Source organism: Hibiscus syriacus, unplaced genomic scaffold (assembly GCF_006381635.1).
Source record: "Hibiscus syriacus cultivar Baekdansim isolate YM2019G1 unplaced genomic scaffold, ASM638163v2 tig00004630_pilon, whole genome shotgun sequence".
Taxonomy (NCBI): Eukaryota; Viridiplantae; Streptophyta; class Magnoliopsida; order Malvales; family Malvaceae; genus Hibiscus; species Hibiscus syriacus.
The window spans coordinates 37549-55825 of NW_024062021.1; the positions used below are offsets into that span (position 1 = coordinate 37549).

Consider the following 18277-nt stretch of genomic DNA (forward strand, 5'->3'; position numbering starts at 1 on the left):
CAGAAGAGCCTTACATCATATGGTAATCAGAGCTAAGGAGGATTGCAACAAGAACAAGCAAAAGCAACATCCTACCATTCAATAAAAAGAAAATCAAAAAGAGAAGTGCAAAAAAAAATCAGCAAGTTAATCCCAACATCAACAAGGGATTCCAAGTGAAAAAAAACTAAAGAAAGGAAACAAAGAAAGCAAAATGCAAAGAGGTGCCAAAAGTGACAAGCAACATCATCATTCCAACCGATCCTAAAGAAGTCTTCAAGACCTTTGATTGTTTCTTTTAGGAAAGCAACAAGTATCCTGCACAAACAAGAAAGCTAAAAAAATGGTTAAATGGAAGTAATGAAATGGAAAGATAAATATGGAAGCGGAAAATATATATAAGTTGGTGATATGTTTCATGGAAATGATGAAGTTTGGTAATGGATGTAGAATGAAGGTGATGGAGATTGTAACCCCCCAGACCGATGCGGGTAACCCGATCCGATCCTGGAAGTCACATTAGGGCCACCAGAACGACCCACTGTAAAAATAGCAGAAAATTTAAAACTTTTTATCAGAACATATAAACTTATAAAATCAGTTTTCACTATTTAAAAATAAAACAGATTTCCAAACTCGTATATAAATCAAAATACAATTACATGCCCCCTAATCACATGTACCATACTCTGCAACAACACCGGACGAACTCCCTTACTGAAGTCGATAGATGCACTGGTACAATTCTTTTAACCTGAAAAGGTGAGTAATAGAGTGAGCTTCGGAAAGATCAGTAATACAGAACTATCAGATGATGCTGATGAACGTGCAGATACAAATAAATATATATTTCCTTATTGTTTATGAACATTTACAGATTTTTATGCTGAGCAGAGATCCTACTGATATTTCAGGTGGTAACGGACAATGAGCTTTTAGTTCAGAGAAATATTTCGGATAACTGAGTTCGGAAGATCAGAATAGGTTTTCTAGTGTGTTCCCAAAAATCGTGTAACTTTTGAGATCTTTTTAAAATATATATATATATATATATATATATATATATATATATATATATATATATATATATATATATATATATATATATATATACCCCCATCCGTCACGAATAAAATGTGTAGGTTCCCCAGAACCATACAACCCTGTCACGTCCAGTAAGGCCCTGAGCACACAGCCGAGGAACCGGTAAGTAAGGCCCTGAGCACACAGCCGAGGAACCTCCAAGTAATCTTCCTCTAACAATACCCCCCAATAAAACATGTTCCGTCCGTAAACGGATATATCAAAAATCAAAACATAATTCAAGTCGAGTATCATATCAGAATCCAGATCATGTATCAGATCAGAATCCATGTCAATATCATATCAGAATCCAGGTCAGGTATCATAACATAATTCAAATTTGAAATCAGATAAAATATTTATGTAATTAGGGAACACACCAGAGTTTACAGGTATTATTTAGAGGTAATGTATCAGGCAGAGAAATACAGTTCTTCAGTATGTCGATAGAATGTTGGAATTTAGAATCACTATTGGGAGAGTTCATTAACTGACAGAATCATCAGTTATTCAGAATGTGAATTATCAGGATATTATCTTATTCGGACAGTTTTCAGAAGCTGTACGTAATCAGAAGGGTATTCAGAATCCTTTACATCCATGTCAATTAATCGGATAATCGAACAACTTGAGAACGAAGATTCAGAACCTTAATAATCTATGTCGACTGGTCAATTCATTTTCCTTCTAGGGTATTTACTCTTTAATACCACAAATTCTTATCCATAGACCATTTTCGGAATCATCGCTGAATAAATCTTCCAATGTCTTTATTTCATTTCCACGCTTCCACAATATCATGAAATGTTGACGTACTTGATTAATTTGTTCATAACCCATTGTAATTGTACACTACGTAAACTCATCAGAGTTTCTAGACTTATCCAAATTACTTATTAAATCATCAGTCATTGAGGTTACCTAGTTCATTTAGCAGTCATGTCCATTCTAGTTACTTCAGGATTTTCCATAGTAATTCAAACGTTCCTGAATTTCAGATACATGTTGTACTTCCATTCCATTCAATTTGGTATTCGTGGTTGATTTGTCGAACAAACGTCCAATTCTTAGTACTGAATACGATCTAAAGCTGAGCTGAGCTGAATACTTCCAAAATTTATCATCGAGCCAAACTTGAGAATACGAACACATGTTCCAGTAATATCTACGCCATTCAGGTATTGACATAGCTTTAGGGTTGATATACTCACTTAAATTATTTTTCATTACCTTTAAAGGTAGTCCAATACCTATGCTTATTTGGATTCCTTAATTAATCCAAGACATTTACTTAATATAGACCATAAGGGTATTTTGGTTTTTAGTTTTATTCCAATCATAATAGAGCTCAAGGATATCCCATCATTCCTGAGCTTGGTGATATTCTTGGGTCATTTCCATTACAGGGGTATTTTGGTCATTTTATAGATCCACGGTATTTCAATCTTTTTCCTCCATCCGGTCTTATTATTTAATCCAATCTTATCATTTCCTTCAGTCCTTTCGAATAATTCTGACAGTAGAATACCCCCGATAAATTATTCTTTAGATATTTACTCATTACTCGAATATTTTCGGGTCAAGTGCCTTCTCAGATTTTACAAACGGAATATCATGAATTTTTATGTACAAAGATAAGATCTTAACAATTAAATTCGTACTTAATCGAGTTAAGTACAAATCCTCAAAGTACTTTCTCATTCAGGGTCAACTCAGACTTTTTTATCTCTTAAGGTATTTTTGTAATTTCTTAACCAGATAATTTCGATATTATCTCTTAACGAAAATAATATAATTTATAGATCCTATGATTAATTGCTTTCTTGAACACTCTCTGATCTTGAAATAATTCCCTGAACAGACTTCTAGTATCTTGCATAAGCCCTCTTGGGGTTAAAAACCGGTTATCCATAACTTCCAAGTACAACTAACATTTCTTATGCACATCAATATATTTATCAGATCAATATGTCTTTTTAGATTTATTAATCCACTTCCAGTGACAATTCTTATCATTTTCCAATATAAGGGTAATTTCATATTTTTACCCTACCGAAGTATTCTCATAATTTTCCATCCAAGTACCTTTAACATTTAACCTTTGATGATATAAAATATAATTTACAAATCCGTGTCTGATTTTCTTTATCACTAATCACAAACTTGTAATTTAATTCTAACAATCTTTCAATCTCTTATATTAATCATTCGATCCGTATTCAGATACTGAATTTCTACCACATTCATATCGAGTGTAGAAACTAATTAACTACACAAATGAGACCAACATTGTCTTAATCATGCATTTACCAATATTCACATGTTCCAAAAAGCATAAAGATGTAGTAAAGTATTACCTCGATTTCCGTGCAATACTGATCGACCATAAAAATTCCATTTGAACGCCTTTGATCTTCAATTCAACTTTCAATAATTCCTCAGATACATATCAACATAAATTATATCAGAAACGGAGCTTAATTGCGATAAACGGATCGAATAGGGTGATAAATTAGTGAAAAACAGCTTACTGGGTTTGAATTTGGAGAAACGGACTTCGGATTCGGATTCAGGACGTCGAAAGCATAAAATATGACTTTTCAAAAATTTGGAATTTTTGGTCAAAATCAAAGTCAACGGGTTTGACCGGCAATTTCGAGGCCTTTGGGTTTGAATTTCTAAAAACGGACAGCGGAATCGGATTTGGAACGTCGAAAGATGTTAGGATATGTATACTCGGTCGAAGTCAAAAGGTCGTTTAATGTCCGGTCAAAGTCGGTCATAGTTTTGGTCAACAGTGGTCAACGTCGGTTAACGGTCAAAAGGTCAACGGGTCAGATATACAGGTCGGTTCGGGTAAACGGGTCGAGTTATGACCGGTCAAACCGGTCAACTATGCACCAAAACCGGTCAAACCGGTCATTTGGACCATCCCCACGCGCAGTGGCGGCGCGTAGGGGCGCGTGGGGCCCCTTCCGGCAGCCTAAAAATCACGGAAAAATTCTTTAAAATTATTTTGAGCGATTTCAGGATACTTACAAAGCTCGGTTCAAATTTTTGAATGGCGGAGAGCTCGATTTCAACGAATCGGAAACTTTGACCACTTCACCTCCTCACGCGCCGCCGTCGACGGAGACCAAGAATGACACCGGCGAACTCGGAAAGATGCAACGAACACGATGGTGCGGGAGGTGTCGTAAACGGATGACCCGATCGTCGTGAATCGATGAAAAACCAACTAAAACCGAGTTATTACTGACTATACTTCCGACTGAAATTAACGATGAACAGTGACGATTCACGACAAAAGGTTTGAGGGGTTTTGTTCCTCGCTCGACAACGAACACGATGGTGGTTTTGGCTCGTCGATCGGAGGTCGGATGGCGACTAGATCGGAGTTCAAAGAGGGGTTGATGAAGAGGAAAATCTAGAAAAATTTCCAGAAAATATACGGGGGAGAGATTCATAATTCTCTCCAAAATAAAAAATGGCTAAATCATGGGTTTAGCCACTGAATTTCCTACACTTCTTAAAATGGTCTGCCAACTTTGAAATCTTATAATTTAATCCCTGATTTCTTCTAAAAATACCAATTAAATTCACCAATTTATATTTTTTTTAAATTTAGCCCCTAAATTAGGGTGTTACAGAGATGAATATGAGAAGTAGTATCTCAAAGAAGACTCAAAGAAGAACCAATGCTATAGAGAGCAAAGACCCAGACTTTATATTGCTTCTTCAAGGGGTGGTATTAAGTACTTTGACCCACTATCTATAAAGAGATAGGAACCAGAAGCATCAAGGTGAAAAGAAAGGGGTTGACGCCACAAGCATAAGCTTGATAAGTCGATAAAGTTCACTTAAGAACTAAAGAGAGAAACTCTCACAAATATTTGATTAAACAAAGTGAATTCATTTACAAAATGAAATCTAAACTATTTATAGGCCTAAGTATTCCTAGGATACACATACAAGCTTTAATGAGTGAACATTCATGGATGAATGTTCATACTTTATGTAGATACAAAGCATGGCGTAGGTGAATGAATTTTGATGAATGGATGTTCATCTTTTAATGGAATACATCCTTTGGCCGAATTCATCCCACCTTGTGTGAACTTGTTGATTTGTCTTCTATGGATGAATGTTCATGAATGTATCTTGGCTGAAATTCTTCCCCCTTGTGTGAACATGACTATTTGGCTTCTTGCATGAATATGCATGAATGGATGAATTTAAAAGCCTTTAAAAGAATTCTTGCACCTCCTCACCAATTTTCTGATTCATTTTAATATTATTTTATCGTCCATGTATGTCTTCATTAATTCCTCCCATGCATAAGTCCTTTGAAGGAGATGAATGATTGCAAATCCCGTATTAATTTCCAGCCTGTACTGTCTTCAGAAATCTGGGAATATCTCAAGCTCCCGATATCGTATTTATGTGATTCAAAATGATTTGGAAAGCTACGAGATAGGGGATTAAATGTTAAGAAGACTTTATCACCAAAATATGTTTGGAACATGTTCAAAAATGTTGATCAATCTGACTGACGTGAACTGTCCAACCAACTCTTCAATTGCCTTTAGTCTTCTTAGCATCCAATGAACCTAGACAAAGTATGTAAACAAATAATTAGATAGGAATTGAGCTATAATAATTATGAATGCATGCTTCCACCTATGTTAATAATGCAAATGAGCTAACTATGAATGCATATGCATTGAATGAGTTATATAAAGATGTGAATTAATAAGTCATGCATGAATATCATATATTATACATATAAATGACAGCATATAATATTCAAGCAAAAATTAAGAATAAGATAAACATATTCACGTGACATGTAATGCATAAATGAGTAAATAAATAATAAAATAAGGTAAGACTCCCTTAGAATCAACAAGGAAGAACGTCCATGAAGTGATCATGTGTTGAAGAAGTTTGGTCCTTGGCATGATCTCATCATCCCCCCTTCTTTAGAACTATTTTTCCTCAAATCGAAAGCTTTTGTCATTGATTGATCCATTGGTGTAAGAAAGGATGAATTAAGATCATTATGCCTATTAGGGTATGCATGAATATCTTTGAATCATTCAAGTAGGTAAGGCTTGCCAACTTTAGTCTTTGTACCCTTCCACATTATGAATCTTGAATAGTTGGATAATGCTCATTTCTTTTCCTTGAATTGATGATCACAAGCAAGAACACTTCCATGTAAATGATTCAATGTGCTGCAAAATAGAAATAAGTTAGAACATGAAACATCATTAACAATGTGAATGAACATACAAGATTCATTAAAGTTCATGAATGGAATTTGGTTCATTGAAACTTCCCTTTCATAAGGTTGTTTGAACTTTGAGTATAGAATGAACGCACTTCGAATGTCAAAGAGCATATGCTTTAGAATACCAGATGTTACAACTTTTAGAACTTCAATGGACAAATGTGATTCATCAATTTGCAATGGTATGGCCTTTGGAATAACCTGCAAATCAAATGAAAGAATAGGAAGAAAAGATTGATTAGTATAAAGTAAAACTTCCTTCTCCTCACATTCTTTTCTCTCATGCTAATGTTTGTTTTGAATTCTATCTTTACTCTTAATACTCTTACTCTCATTTTCAATTACTCCAATGGATTTCTCACGCAAAATCACACTCTCATTTTCAACTCCAAATGTCTTGGTTTTCTCATGATGTTCTTCTTTGATTTGTGCATGTTCAACGCTCTCCAATGTTATTTGTTTTTCATGTATAACTTCTCTTTCAACTTTCTTCATGGCTTTAGTTTTCTCTCATTCCTCTATACGTGACTTAAGGGTCTCTTGGCATTCATGAACTTGATTTGGGCACATTGGAACCAACATGATCTTTCTCCCGTGGTGTTTGAATGAATATTTATTGGAGAATCCATCATACAATGCTCGTTTATCAAACTGCCAAGGACGTCCGAGGAGAAGATGGCTTGAATTCATGGAAACAACATCACACAAGACCTCATCTTCATATCTCCCAATTGAAAATGAAACAAGTACTTGCTCTATGACTTCTAACTCTTCATCTTCATTTAATCCTTGCAAAACATATGGATTGGGATGTTTGAATGTTATAAGCCCCAACTTCTTAACCATGTATGTGCTTGCAATATTTGTACAACTTCCACTATCAATGGCTACAAGACATACTTTGCCATCTTTACCGTTTACATGGCAACGAGTATGAAATGCATTCTCTCTTTGTTGAATGTTCTCCATTGCTTGGGAAGAGGAAAGATCAAATAAAATTGTTAGTAAAAATTTGAAATGTGAAAATTAGGACCTTACCAAATTTCACACAACAAAACCTCACGGTCACTCCAAAAAAACATTGTGATGTCACTCCACTCAAGCACTCGTGTTTCACTCGGGAATATGTCTTTGGCTTTTGTAATTCCCCTTCTGATCTCACACACTCGATTAGCCTTTTTCCACTCGTTCCTATCTTGTAAAGTTCTTAAAAGAACTAACTCGAGACCTTTCAAGTGTTATGGACGTCGGCTGAAAATTTTGTTAGTGTAGAGGAAAAAATAGAAAGGTAGAAAGATTAAATAATGAAGGGTAGTCTTATAAAAGGAATAAAAAGAAATAAAGGTTCACTTACTATGCAAAGATACTCACCACCTTCCTAGATCGAAACAATCAAAGGTTCAACCTCAACTTCACCATCCATCCAAATGAGGCTAGGTTGAACTGTATCAGAACCACCCCATCATTTTCTCACCATACGCTCATCTCTTCTTCTTCTTCATCATTTATCCTTTCTTTAGTGAAAAATTTTAAGGATTCAAGCTTTGGTTGTTGTAGCCAAGGTAAGAATATTTCTCTCCATCCTTCAAGCTTTGTTTCAAGCTTCATTTTGTGAGTTCTAGAATTTGTTTTAAAAATGGGTTTTTCTTGAAGGTAGGGTAAATTCTAGTTGATTCAAGACTTGTTTTAGCAGCCAACGCAATAAGGTAACACACTTATAGCTTTCTCATACCAAGTAGATCATGGGAAGTTAAGATGTGTTAGAAAGTTAAGTTTAAAGCATGTTTAGCAATTTCCATGGTAGATTGTTCTTTTTATGTTATAAGCATGCTAATAAGCCTTTATTATGACCCTTCTTGATAAATAAAACTTTAAGCATGTTTGGCGACCTCCCTAAGGTCTTTAAATTTAAAAATAGAGTTTTTCGTATTTGTTTTATGACTTTTGCATGTAGAGTATCGATACTATAGGGATAGTATCGATACTTGTTCTTCATTTTGGACAAACTCGTGAGTTTCTGGGTAAGAGTATCGATACTATTTCAAGAGTATCGAAACTTTGGGATATAATTTTGAAACTCACATAAAGTTTTAAAACTAGTTAGAATAGAATGTTTAAAAGTATCGATACTTATATAAATTATCGAAACTTTTGCAGGAGTATTGATACTCTTGGGTTAGTATCAATACTTTTAGTCTGTTTTGGGCAAAAATGTCAATTTTTAAGGGAATTAAAGCATTTGACAGATACCCTATTTGAGTTTCCAATGCTCTTAGTGATGTTGACTGACTTTGAATGAAATCACCATTCCTCCCATTTCTTGAAATATACTCCATTAGTAGAGACTCAAGTGATCACAATGTTCTAACTTGATTGAAAGTTTTCCCTTGATAGATTTGTTGTTTGTTACATTGTTGTGGTTTTATTTCTTGATGATATGTCTGTTGATATGGCAATATCAATTGTTATTGCGTATGTTATTGCTATGACTGATGTTGTTGTTGGAGATCCTTTCAAGGATTTCATAGGCTTTGATGTAAGACTTTTCCAGTAATGCTCCATTAGTAGAGGCATCTATAACCATCCTTGTTTGCATGTTAAGACCATTGTAGAATATCTCTATTTGTGTCCAATGTCAGAAACCATGCATAGGACATTTGTGCTGTAAATTTTTAAATCGCTTATAAGCTTCATAAAAAATTCATCCTCTAATTGCTTGAAAGATGCGATATCATTTCTCATTCTCGCATTCATGTTTGGAGGATTAATCATAGCAAAAACTTTTGGGCAAGCTCATTTCCATTATATTGTAACTCCATGCATCAACGAGTTAAGCCACATATTGGCTTTTTCACAAAGAGAGTAGGGAAACAACTTCATATTCAAAGCTTCATCGGGAACCCCTTATTGTATAAAAGAGTCGCACACTTCCAAGAATGCTCTAAGGTGTTCTCTAGGATCCTCGATAATTGACCCACTAAATTGCCCTATACATTGCAACATTTAGAACATTACAGGCTTCAACTGGAAATGAGTAGCAAGGATGATAGGTCTAACGATGTCAGGCTTCAAATCGTCTAATAACGGCACAATATGCTTTCAGATTGACCTGTTGTGATCATCGATTTTGTAGTAATTTTGCAACATCATAATACTTTGTAAAGGTAGAACACTATATAAAGTCATTTTTTGTTGTTGTTGATGTTGTTACCTCATTTGGTGGATAGTCCGCTTAATTTTAAGATCAAATGGCTCTAAGTCCTTATTGTTGCTATGTGTCATGCACCACTAATGCTACGTTAAAAAAATTAACAACAAAAATATGAAAAAAATAATGAAAATAAAGAAAACAATTATAATGCAATATCATTGCTCCCCGACAACGACGAAAAAAACTTGATACTACAAAATTGCTATAGCATTCAATACAAGTGCATGCGCCATAAATCAAGTAATAAAGTGAAAACTACAAGATTTTCGAATGTCGAACCCACATGGAAAAGAATTACAACTTAGAATTGTTGATTCTTTACAAAAGATAAGTTTGGAATGAAATGGTGATAGGTTTACAGCAAAGATAAAAATTCAGAATATTAAAGGCAAGGAATGTAGTAGCAAACATGAGAGAAAATAGACCACTGAACTAGTAAATACTATTGTAATTTGACAGTTAATAGTATGATTATGTTGTAACAATACCATTATGCATCATGAAATGATTAATACATTAATCTCCTTTCAAAGATTAAACATTTAACCAATGAGAATTAATTTTCACCAACTCATTCAATCAAGTAGTTAACAAAGCAACGACAATTGGTAGCATATATCTCCATATACTTAAACTCACTTTCACAAATACTGATGTTGTACATAAGTAGAATGCAATCTTAATGGTCTATCATGATGACAAAAGGTCCTCATTCCATGTAATGCATCCATTTTGTCGCGGCCATAAGTATAACTAAATACTTTTTTTATATATGGATAAATTTGTATGTTTTGACCCTAATGTTTTACTCAAATAGGCAATTAATCTACTATCTTGAGAGAGAATTGCCCCACCCCTTTGAAACAGGCATAAACCTTCAAATAAAAAGTCTTGTTGAAATTAGGTAAAACTAAGATTGGAGCTTTACACATTGCCTCCTTTAACAATTCAAAAGCATCTATAGCTTCCATTTTCCACTCAAACTTATCCATCTTTAACATATTAGTGAAATGTTTATTGATTTCCCCATACTCCTTGTGAATCTCCTGTAATACCCTACGAGTTATAAGAACCCTTTCAAAGATTTCAAATTCTTAGGTAATATTCACTACTGCATAGCTTGTACCTTAGAAAAATCAATGGTAACCCCCTTACTAGATATCACATGCCCTAGATATTCCACCTCTCTTTGTCCAAAGAAACATTACATCTTTTGCAAATAATTGATTCTTTTTTAGGACTTCCAAAAAATGATCTATAAATCAACACAAACTTTCTAAGATAGAGACCAAAAAAATTAATTCTTCAAAGCATGAAATGTTGCTTGTGCATTTGTCAGCCCAAGGGGCATTACCTTAAACTCAAAATATCCATGATGTGTTTCGAAGGTTGTTTTTGAAATGTCTTCAGGGGTGATTCTGATATGTCAATACCTTAACCTTAAATCCAATTTGAAAAAATAAGTTTCTCCAGCTAACTCATCCAAAAGATCTTCCACCACAAGAATAGGGATCTTATTTTTCACTGTTTAAGTATTTAATTACATGTAGTCTATATACATCCTCGAACTTTCATATTTCTTTTTAACTAATAAGCAAGGTGAGGAAAAAGGCTTTACTTGTCTGGATAATGGAAGAAGACAACATCTCAACCACCTATTTTTCCACCTCTATCTTCTGATGATAAGACATCATATATAGTCTTATGTTGACAGCTTCACCACTAGGTTTCAATGTAATTGAATGATCATACTTCCTCTATGGAGCCATTCCTACTGATTCTTCAAAAATCACTTGATATTTAATCAATGTGTTTTGTATTTCCAAGGGCACCTCAGTTTTCAAAACTTCACCACTCAGCATAAAAATCTCTCCAGCTATTTTAGAACCATTTTCCCTCATTTTCTGCAGTTGTTGCCTGATATCAATTTTATAGTGGAATTAGTCTACCCCTTTTCAACAGGATTTCTTGACTTCCACTCTTGAAACTAAGAGTCATGTTGTTGAAATCCATCAATAAAAGGTTATATTTTTCATCCAGTCTACTCCTATAACCATGTCACACCCTACCAAAAAGGACTCGAAAATCATGCTCAAATTGATACCCCTGCATACTACACTTTAATTGTTTACTCTTGGCAATTCTGTATAATTTTTCACCACTTACCACTATGATTACTAAGGGGGTAGTTTGTTCCACCTCAATACCTTCCCTGGATCATTTCTATGTGATAAAATTATGGGTAGTACCACTGTTAATCAAAATGTGTATTGGCTTTCCCTTGATAGAACCTTGGATCCTTAAGGTATTATGCCCTGTCTGGCCAGTTGAGGCATTAATATATATATTTGAGTTTGTTTTTGTTGGAAATTTCTTATTGATCATTCTGCCCTTCATATACTTTTACTTCCTCTTTCTCCTCCACTTTTGTTTCCTTCTTCTCCTCCATTTCTTTCATAGAGTATAATTGCTTAAGCGTGCACTAGTGGCATGGTGTAAATTTATCACCACATTCATAACATAGCCCATGTGTTCTCCTGTACTCCAGCAGTGATTGTTCTAGATTACGCTAGGTTGGTTACTTCTTAAGGGTAAGCTCACATTAGTACCCTAAGCCCTATATGAAGCATTTGGACTAATCATGTTAGGCTTAGGAGAATACTTGTACTTTTTGTTTTTCACTTCCCATGTCAACTCATAAAATTTAGGTAACTTGAAGTCAACAACTAAGGACCTTGGTTCATGGGCTTTAACCATGTGTTAAATTTCCTTCCTTAATTTACTCAAGAAGCTTGAGACAAAGAATCCCTCCTCTAAAAATGGACTATATTATAACATGAATGACCTAAGCTCTTCAAACTTATCATGGTAGTCATCCATTGATCCCTTATGGTTCAGCTTATTAAATTCTTTCACAACATCACTATAGTTCCTGTCATAAAATCTATTGTAGATATCTGAAGCAAACTCATGCCAAAGGATTCCTTTTTTTCTATGTTATATAACCATCAAACTAGACTTCGACTCTTCCCACTAAATAAATTGTTACTAGTTCTACTTTTTTATTGTTAGGCACTCTCAAAATAAATAATTTTTTAATACTTTTGACATTTTCTTATCCATCCTATAGGATTCTCACCAGTAAAAGTGGATATCTCAATCTTGGTTCTAGGAGGAAAAAAACTCCATGACTGAATTTTGACTAGGTTTTTCTTTCTATTTGAACTTATTTATCCATCATTTTAATTATTCCTAGCTACTTCCCCATTTTAACTTTTGATCATCCTGAGTTAATGGAGGGTTCATTGCATGTTGGAAGGCTAAGATCTCCGGATCACTTCTTTTGAATGAATATTTCTTATGTTCATCAATAATAGTAACTTGTATAGGTAACTTACCTTCTTGATTGCTCATAAACCTTTCCTCCTTCTTTAAGCTAGTCAGTGGAGTTGATTGGTCTACCTCATCTACACTCTTAGCAATCAGTGTTAGTAACCTCTGTTAATACCCCCCCTTTTCATCAGACTTGGCTTCGAAATTGTTGAATCTGTCTTTCAAAATAGCCTTTTGTTCCTTCCACCATTTGGGCATAGCTTCTCGATTCTCTTCATTTGTGGACTCGTGATATTTTGGTAGATTCTCCTCTACCATTTTTTGTGATTTTTTTTTTTGTTTTCTCAGCTTGGAAGTGGATCAAAAAGTGACTTTGATTACCAATTGTCAAAATCAAACTGAAAAATATAAAGAAAAGACTAAGAAATTAGAGAGAATAAGGTTATAAGAAGAAAAACTCTGATATTTTTATTCATAAGTTCAAATGAGCTGATTACATTGCATATATATTTTTCTTTCTATTGAAATATTATAAGATTGGAATAACTGTTGCCTGGATTGTAATTGTTGAAATGCGCATGAAAACTCCTTGCAACAACAGCCTTACTAGGTTAGGTAAGCTGGAGGCCCACACTTTCTTTCTTCGGCCCGTCTCCCGTCTCATTTAACCCATTTGGCCCTTTGTTAACCTTCATTTGCATGTGTTTCTCAGGTAACTTCAATTTCCCTTTTTTACTTTCAATTTTGAATTCCCCCGAAATCCCTAGCTCCTTCCCTAATTTATCAATTTTCTTTTCTGTAATCCCTAGCTCCTTCCCCAATTCTCCCTTACGTAAACTCTAACTCTCTTCCCTGGAACGTGACATCGGTGTCTCAAGTGTCAAACAAAATATTCATGTAATGTTGAAGAAATTAATGAAGAAACCCGAAATGTCGACTGGGTTTTTGATATTAGGATTCAGAGAGTGATTGAGTTACTTTAAGCGTTTTGTCGAATATTACGAGTAATCTTCATACAATGACAGCCAACAGTTACGACAACGTGATAAACAACAATTACGAGCGTTTTGCCAAAATGTTGTAATGCTTAAAAAAAAGAAATATAAATCGATATGCACATAGTCAATGAGTACATGTATTATAAATCAATATTATCTTATAATCACCTTATATAATTAAAAGAAAACTGCGGAGAAATGCAATATTTTCCTCCTCTTTTCAATTGAATTTGTTTTGATCTGGAATTCTCGATGGGTTAATGTTGTAATTTGAATAAAAATACATACCCTTTTGATATAAAATGTCAAAGTTGAATTATCAAAGTAAAAAGCTACGAATGAAGTTGGTTTTCGTCAAATCTTGAAACTTGCCTTTAGGAGCTGTTTGGTTCAAGGAATATGGGATTTTCATGGGAATGGAATCCACATTCCCATATTTGGTTGGTCGGGAATCTCATTCCTGGTAATGTTTTATTACCAATAGCATATTTTTTTAGGTATATTACCGGTAATGTCATTACCTCCTTTTCTTTAGGTATTGTTGGATTATCGTCGTTTTGGACTAAAATGCCCTTAATTTGTTTTCAAAAAATATCTTTCTTCTGTCATTGAATAATAAAAATTCGACGAAGGTTAAATTACAAATTTATCCTTAAACTATTTTAGATTTACAAAAAAATCTATAATTAAAATTTTATATGAAGTTCAGGGGTTAAAATAAAATTTTACCCTTTCATTAAACCTTTTTATATTTTCAATTTTATATATATATATATATATATATTATGAATTTAATTTTTTTTAAAGAAAATATATAAATATTTTCCAACTTGTTAAAAAATAAACATATAATAAGGACAATTTGGTCAAATATACATTTAAATAATCTTTTATTCCTTTAATCAAACACGGTAATCTTACATTCCTGCTAAACCAACCAAACACAAAATACAACATTCCCAGTAATCATATTCCCTGGTAATCTTACATTCCCACTAGTAATCTTACATTTCGTGAACCAAATGCACCCTAAGGGTGCGTTTGGATGGAGGATTGTGAGATTACCGGGGGAATTTTTTTTCCAGAATGTGATTCCCCGTTTTGGATTGCAAAGATTCTCGACCTCCGGTAATAAGTCATTCCCAACAATGGCATTTTGAGGGCTTATTACCGGGAATGTGATTCTCTCCAATCTCTTAGGTATTTGTCATTTCCCAACGTTTTAGATTAAAATGCCTTTAAAACAAAAAAATTTCAAAAATATTCTTCTTCTGTCGTTAAATAAAAAAATCTAAGAAGGTTAAATTGCAAATTTATCCTTAAACTATTTTAGATTTACAAAAATAAGTTAATAATTAGAATTTTATATGAAGTGTGGTTAAAATAAAATAAAATCATTTCATTAAACATATTTATCTTTTAAATTTTGTAAAAAAAATTATATAAATTTTATGAATTTAATTTTTTTAAAGAAAATATATAAATTAAAAATAGTAAAATTATATATTTTCTATGATCTTTTATACAAATTTTTTCATTTGAATATTTAGAATTCAATTTGTTAAAAAAACAAATATATAATAAAGACAATTTGATAAAATATAAATTTCAATAATCTTTTATTCATTTAACAAAACACTGTAATCTTACATTCCTGCTAAACGAACCAAACATAACAATGCAACATTCTCAGTAATGTATTAGTTAATATTACATTTCGGTAATTATATTCCCAAAAATAATACTACATTCCATAAATAAAACGCACTTTGGATTCAAATATATCCATACCACTTGAAAAGAAAACACAAAGTAGATTCTTCATTTCATCCAACTCTATGATTTAGTCAAAATTTCCCCATTAACATTATTCTCCCTTCTCAATCTTAAACACAACAATTAATTCTTTGATCAGAAGAATAAAAACATAACAGGTGGCATTAGTTTTTTTTTTTGGGGGGGGGGGGAAGAATAAGAAACTGATTTTATTCCACTGTGGTAAGATGTACAGCAGTCCAATCTCTACAACCGTCCGATCAGACAATCAACCTCCCCAACCCCAAATAATGGACTCGTAATCACCAATCAATCCATACATGGCAAATAAATTATAAAAACAAAAAAGAATACTATTCGACAGAATAAAAGAGAGAAGGAAAGAAAATATCCCAAAGCAGGCGACTTCACATTCTTAAGCCAAAACAGCAGCGACGAGAGTGGCGGCCACAGCAGTTGCACTAATGAAAAGGCCTTTGGTGGAGGCGGCAGAGGGGGGTGGAGGGCCTTGGCCAGCAGCAGGCTCGGAGGCTGGAGCAACTTCACCCGATGGGGTAAGAGCAGGAGGGGAAGAGATTGGTGATGGAGAAGGTGAAGAGGTTGTCGGAGATGGCGATGGGGAAGTTGGCGCCGGAGATGGTGTTGGAGACGGGGTCGATGCCGGGGTAGCTTCTGGTGGTGGCGTTGGTGCCGGTGTCGGGGTAGCTGCTGGTGGTGCCGTTGGCGGAGCTGTTGGTGCTTGAGCCATGCAAGAGGTGGCCAGAAGACCCAACATAAGCAAAACCTTAAACGTGGTCCAGCTCATCTTGACTGAACTCGAAACTTGGGCGGAGAGAAAGGTGAGGGAAGCTGCCACCGGGAAGAGTGTCTTGGTTATCGGAATTGTAGAGAATTTAGAGGTGAGGGAACTGAATACATAAAGAGGGAGAGGAGAACGTGGGAGTGGACAGCACAGAAAAAGAGGTACCAAAACAAAAATGCAATTGGATTCTTTTTTATTGTCTACACAAAAAATATGAAATATGTAGCATATATTTATATGTTGTAATTACAAAATACATGCAACCACATGACGGCTAAGCTAAGCAATGCGCTGGGCACGTTTTATTGTCCCTTTTATATAAATATTACCTAATTTCTTTTTCTTAAAAAAATTAACATTCGCTTCATATTATTTTTTGGATTTATATTTTTAATGTTAAATTGTTAATTAAGGTAAAAATATAACATGTATGTTAAAAGGTCTTTGAAAAAATTGCGTCGAAAAGTCTAAAGGACGGTAGTTTAACTTGAAACTTTACTTCAACAATTTTGAACGTAATAAAAATATAATAAAAATTTAAACAGCTTCGGTTAAATTTAAAATATCATAAATATTTTTTATTGTAAATAAAAATTATTATAAAAATTATAATATTTTAAATTACTTTTAATATAAAATATTATTATTTTTATCGTATTATTTATTATATCCGAAGATAACCGTTTTTTAACTTTATAATATTAGATTACCACATAACATAATCACCTCAAACAGTGTTAAAAAGTCTTTGAAAATATGTGTCGTAGGCCACGTCTTTACCTGCATGGTGGATCTATGTATAAATTAGAGTATGCATTTGTTTATTCTAAAATTTGAAATTTTTTATGTTAGTTTTTTATTATAGTGATGATGTCGACTCTAAAATATTATTTATATTTATCTCATACAAAATAATTTTATTATTAATACATGTGTACATATCTTATAAAATATTTATGGATCAATTATTGTATGATATAATTACAAGAATATGATAATAAATTGAGCTAAAATTGAAGAAAGAAAAAAGAAATAGATGAATTTGTTTATAAAATTGTGAATGGAACATATAGAATAAACAAAAGTAAATGTGTTTAATTATTTGATAATAAACATTCAAAAATTCTTATAAATTTTATGTTTAAAAATTAAGACTTTAAAAAATAATCATCATTTTTTAATTATTGTGATCAATTGATTCGTACTATTTTTACTATTATTGTTATTTTATTGTAAAAATTAATATTTACTTTTTGTATTATAAAATCAAATAATAATCTTAATGAAAAATATTGAACTAGTAAATTAAAATTTATTCTATTTATGTGTCTCGTTTTTAAATGGATTTATTAAATATGATTTTATATTGCACCTGATTCCATTTGCTCTTTCGTTCTTAGAAGTTTCTTCAAGAATCAGATACAAACAGCTGTTCCCCACTCTAAAAGGTATGTGATTCTGACACCTGTCCTTGATTAAAGGAACTTAATTAGTAGTATAAATTTTGGATTTACCCGCGCGTAGTGCCATTAAGGTTAGAACTTTGTTGGTTGCTTAAGGTCAGTCACTTTCTACATAGTAGGGGGGGTTTGGACAAAATTACAATATACTATTTCCCAACTATAACATATTTTTTTGTCCACCGTCTTCCCTTGCCAGGCTGTTCGCCGCCTTGAGCTTTTCAACAATTTCTTCATTATGTCGGTGATTTTACTTTAATACCCCTTTGAATTTTTATTCGGTTCATTAAGTTTAGATACAGATAATCTCATTGGCCACGTTGCAAATGCCCATTTGAGTTC

At 33.4% G+C, this 18277-nt stretch overlaps 1 protein-coding gene and 1 non-coding gene across 2 annotated transcripts; one reads left to right on the forward strand and one right to left on the reverse strand.

Moving 5' to 3' along the window:
- Positions 1 to 8994: 8994 nt before the first annotated feature.
- On the forward strand, positions 8995 to 9100 carry LOC120196511. The gene has a single exon (XR_005523178.1). It is a non-coding gene; the product is annotated as a small nucleolar RNA R71 (small nucleolar RNA).
- Positions 9101 to 15854: 6754 nt separating this feature from the next.
- LOC120196045 (classical arabinogalactan protein 4-like) lies at positions 15855 to 16677 on the reverse strand. Its single transcript, XM_039197941.1, has one exon. The coding sequence runs from the start codon at positions 16476 to 16478 to the stop codon at positions 16089 to 16091; it is 390 nt and encodes a 129-aa protein (XP_039053872.1). The 5' UTR covers positions 16479 to 16677; the 3' UTR covers positions 15855 to 16088.
- Between the last annotated feature and the right edge of the window lie 1600 nt (positions 16678 to 18277).

Coding starts and splice junctions, on each gene's coding strand:
- LOC120196045 (XM_039197941.1), bottom strand. CDS start 16,478: ATGAGCTGGACCACGTTTAAGGTTTTGCTTATGTTGGGTCTTCTGGCC.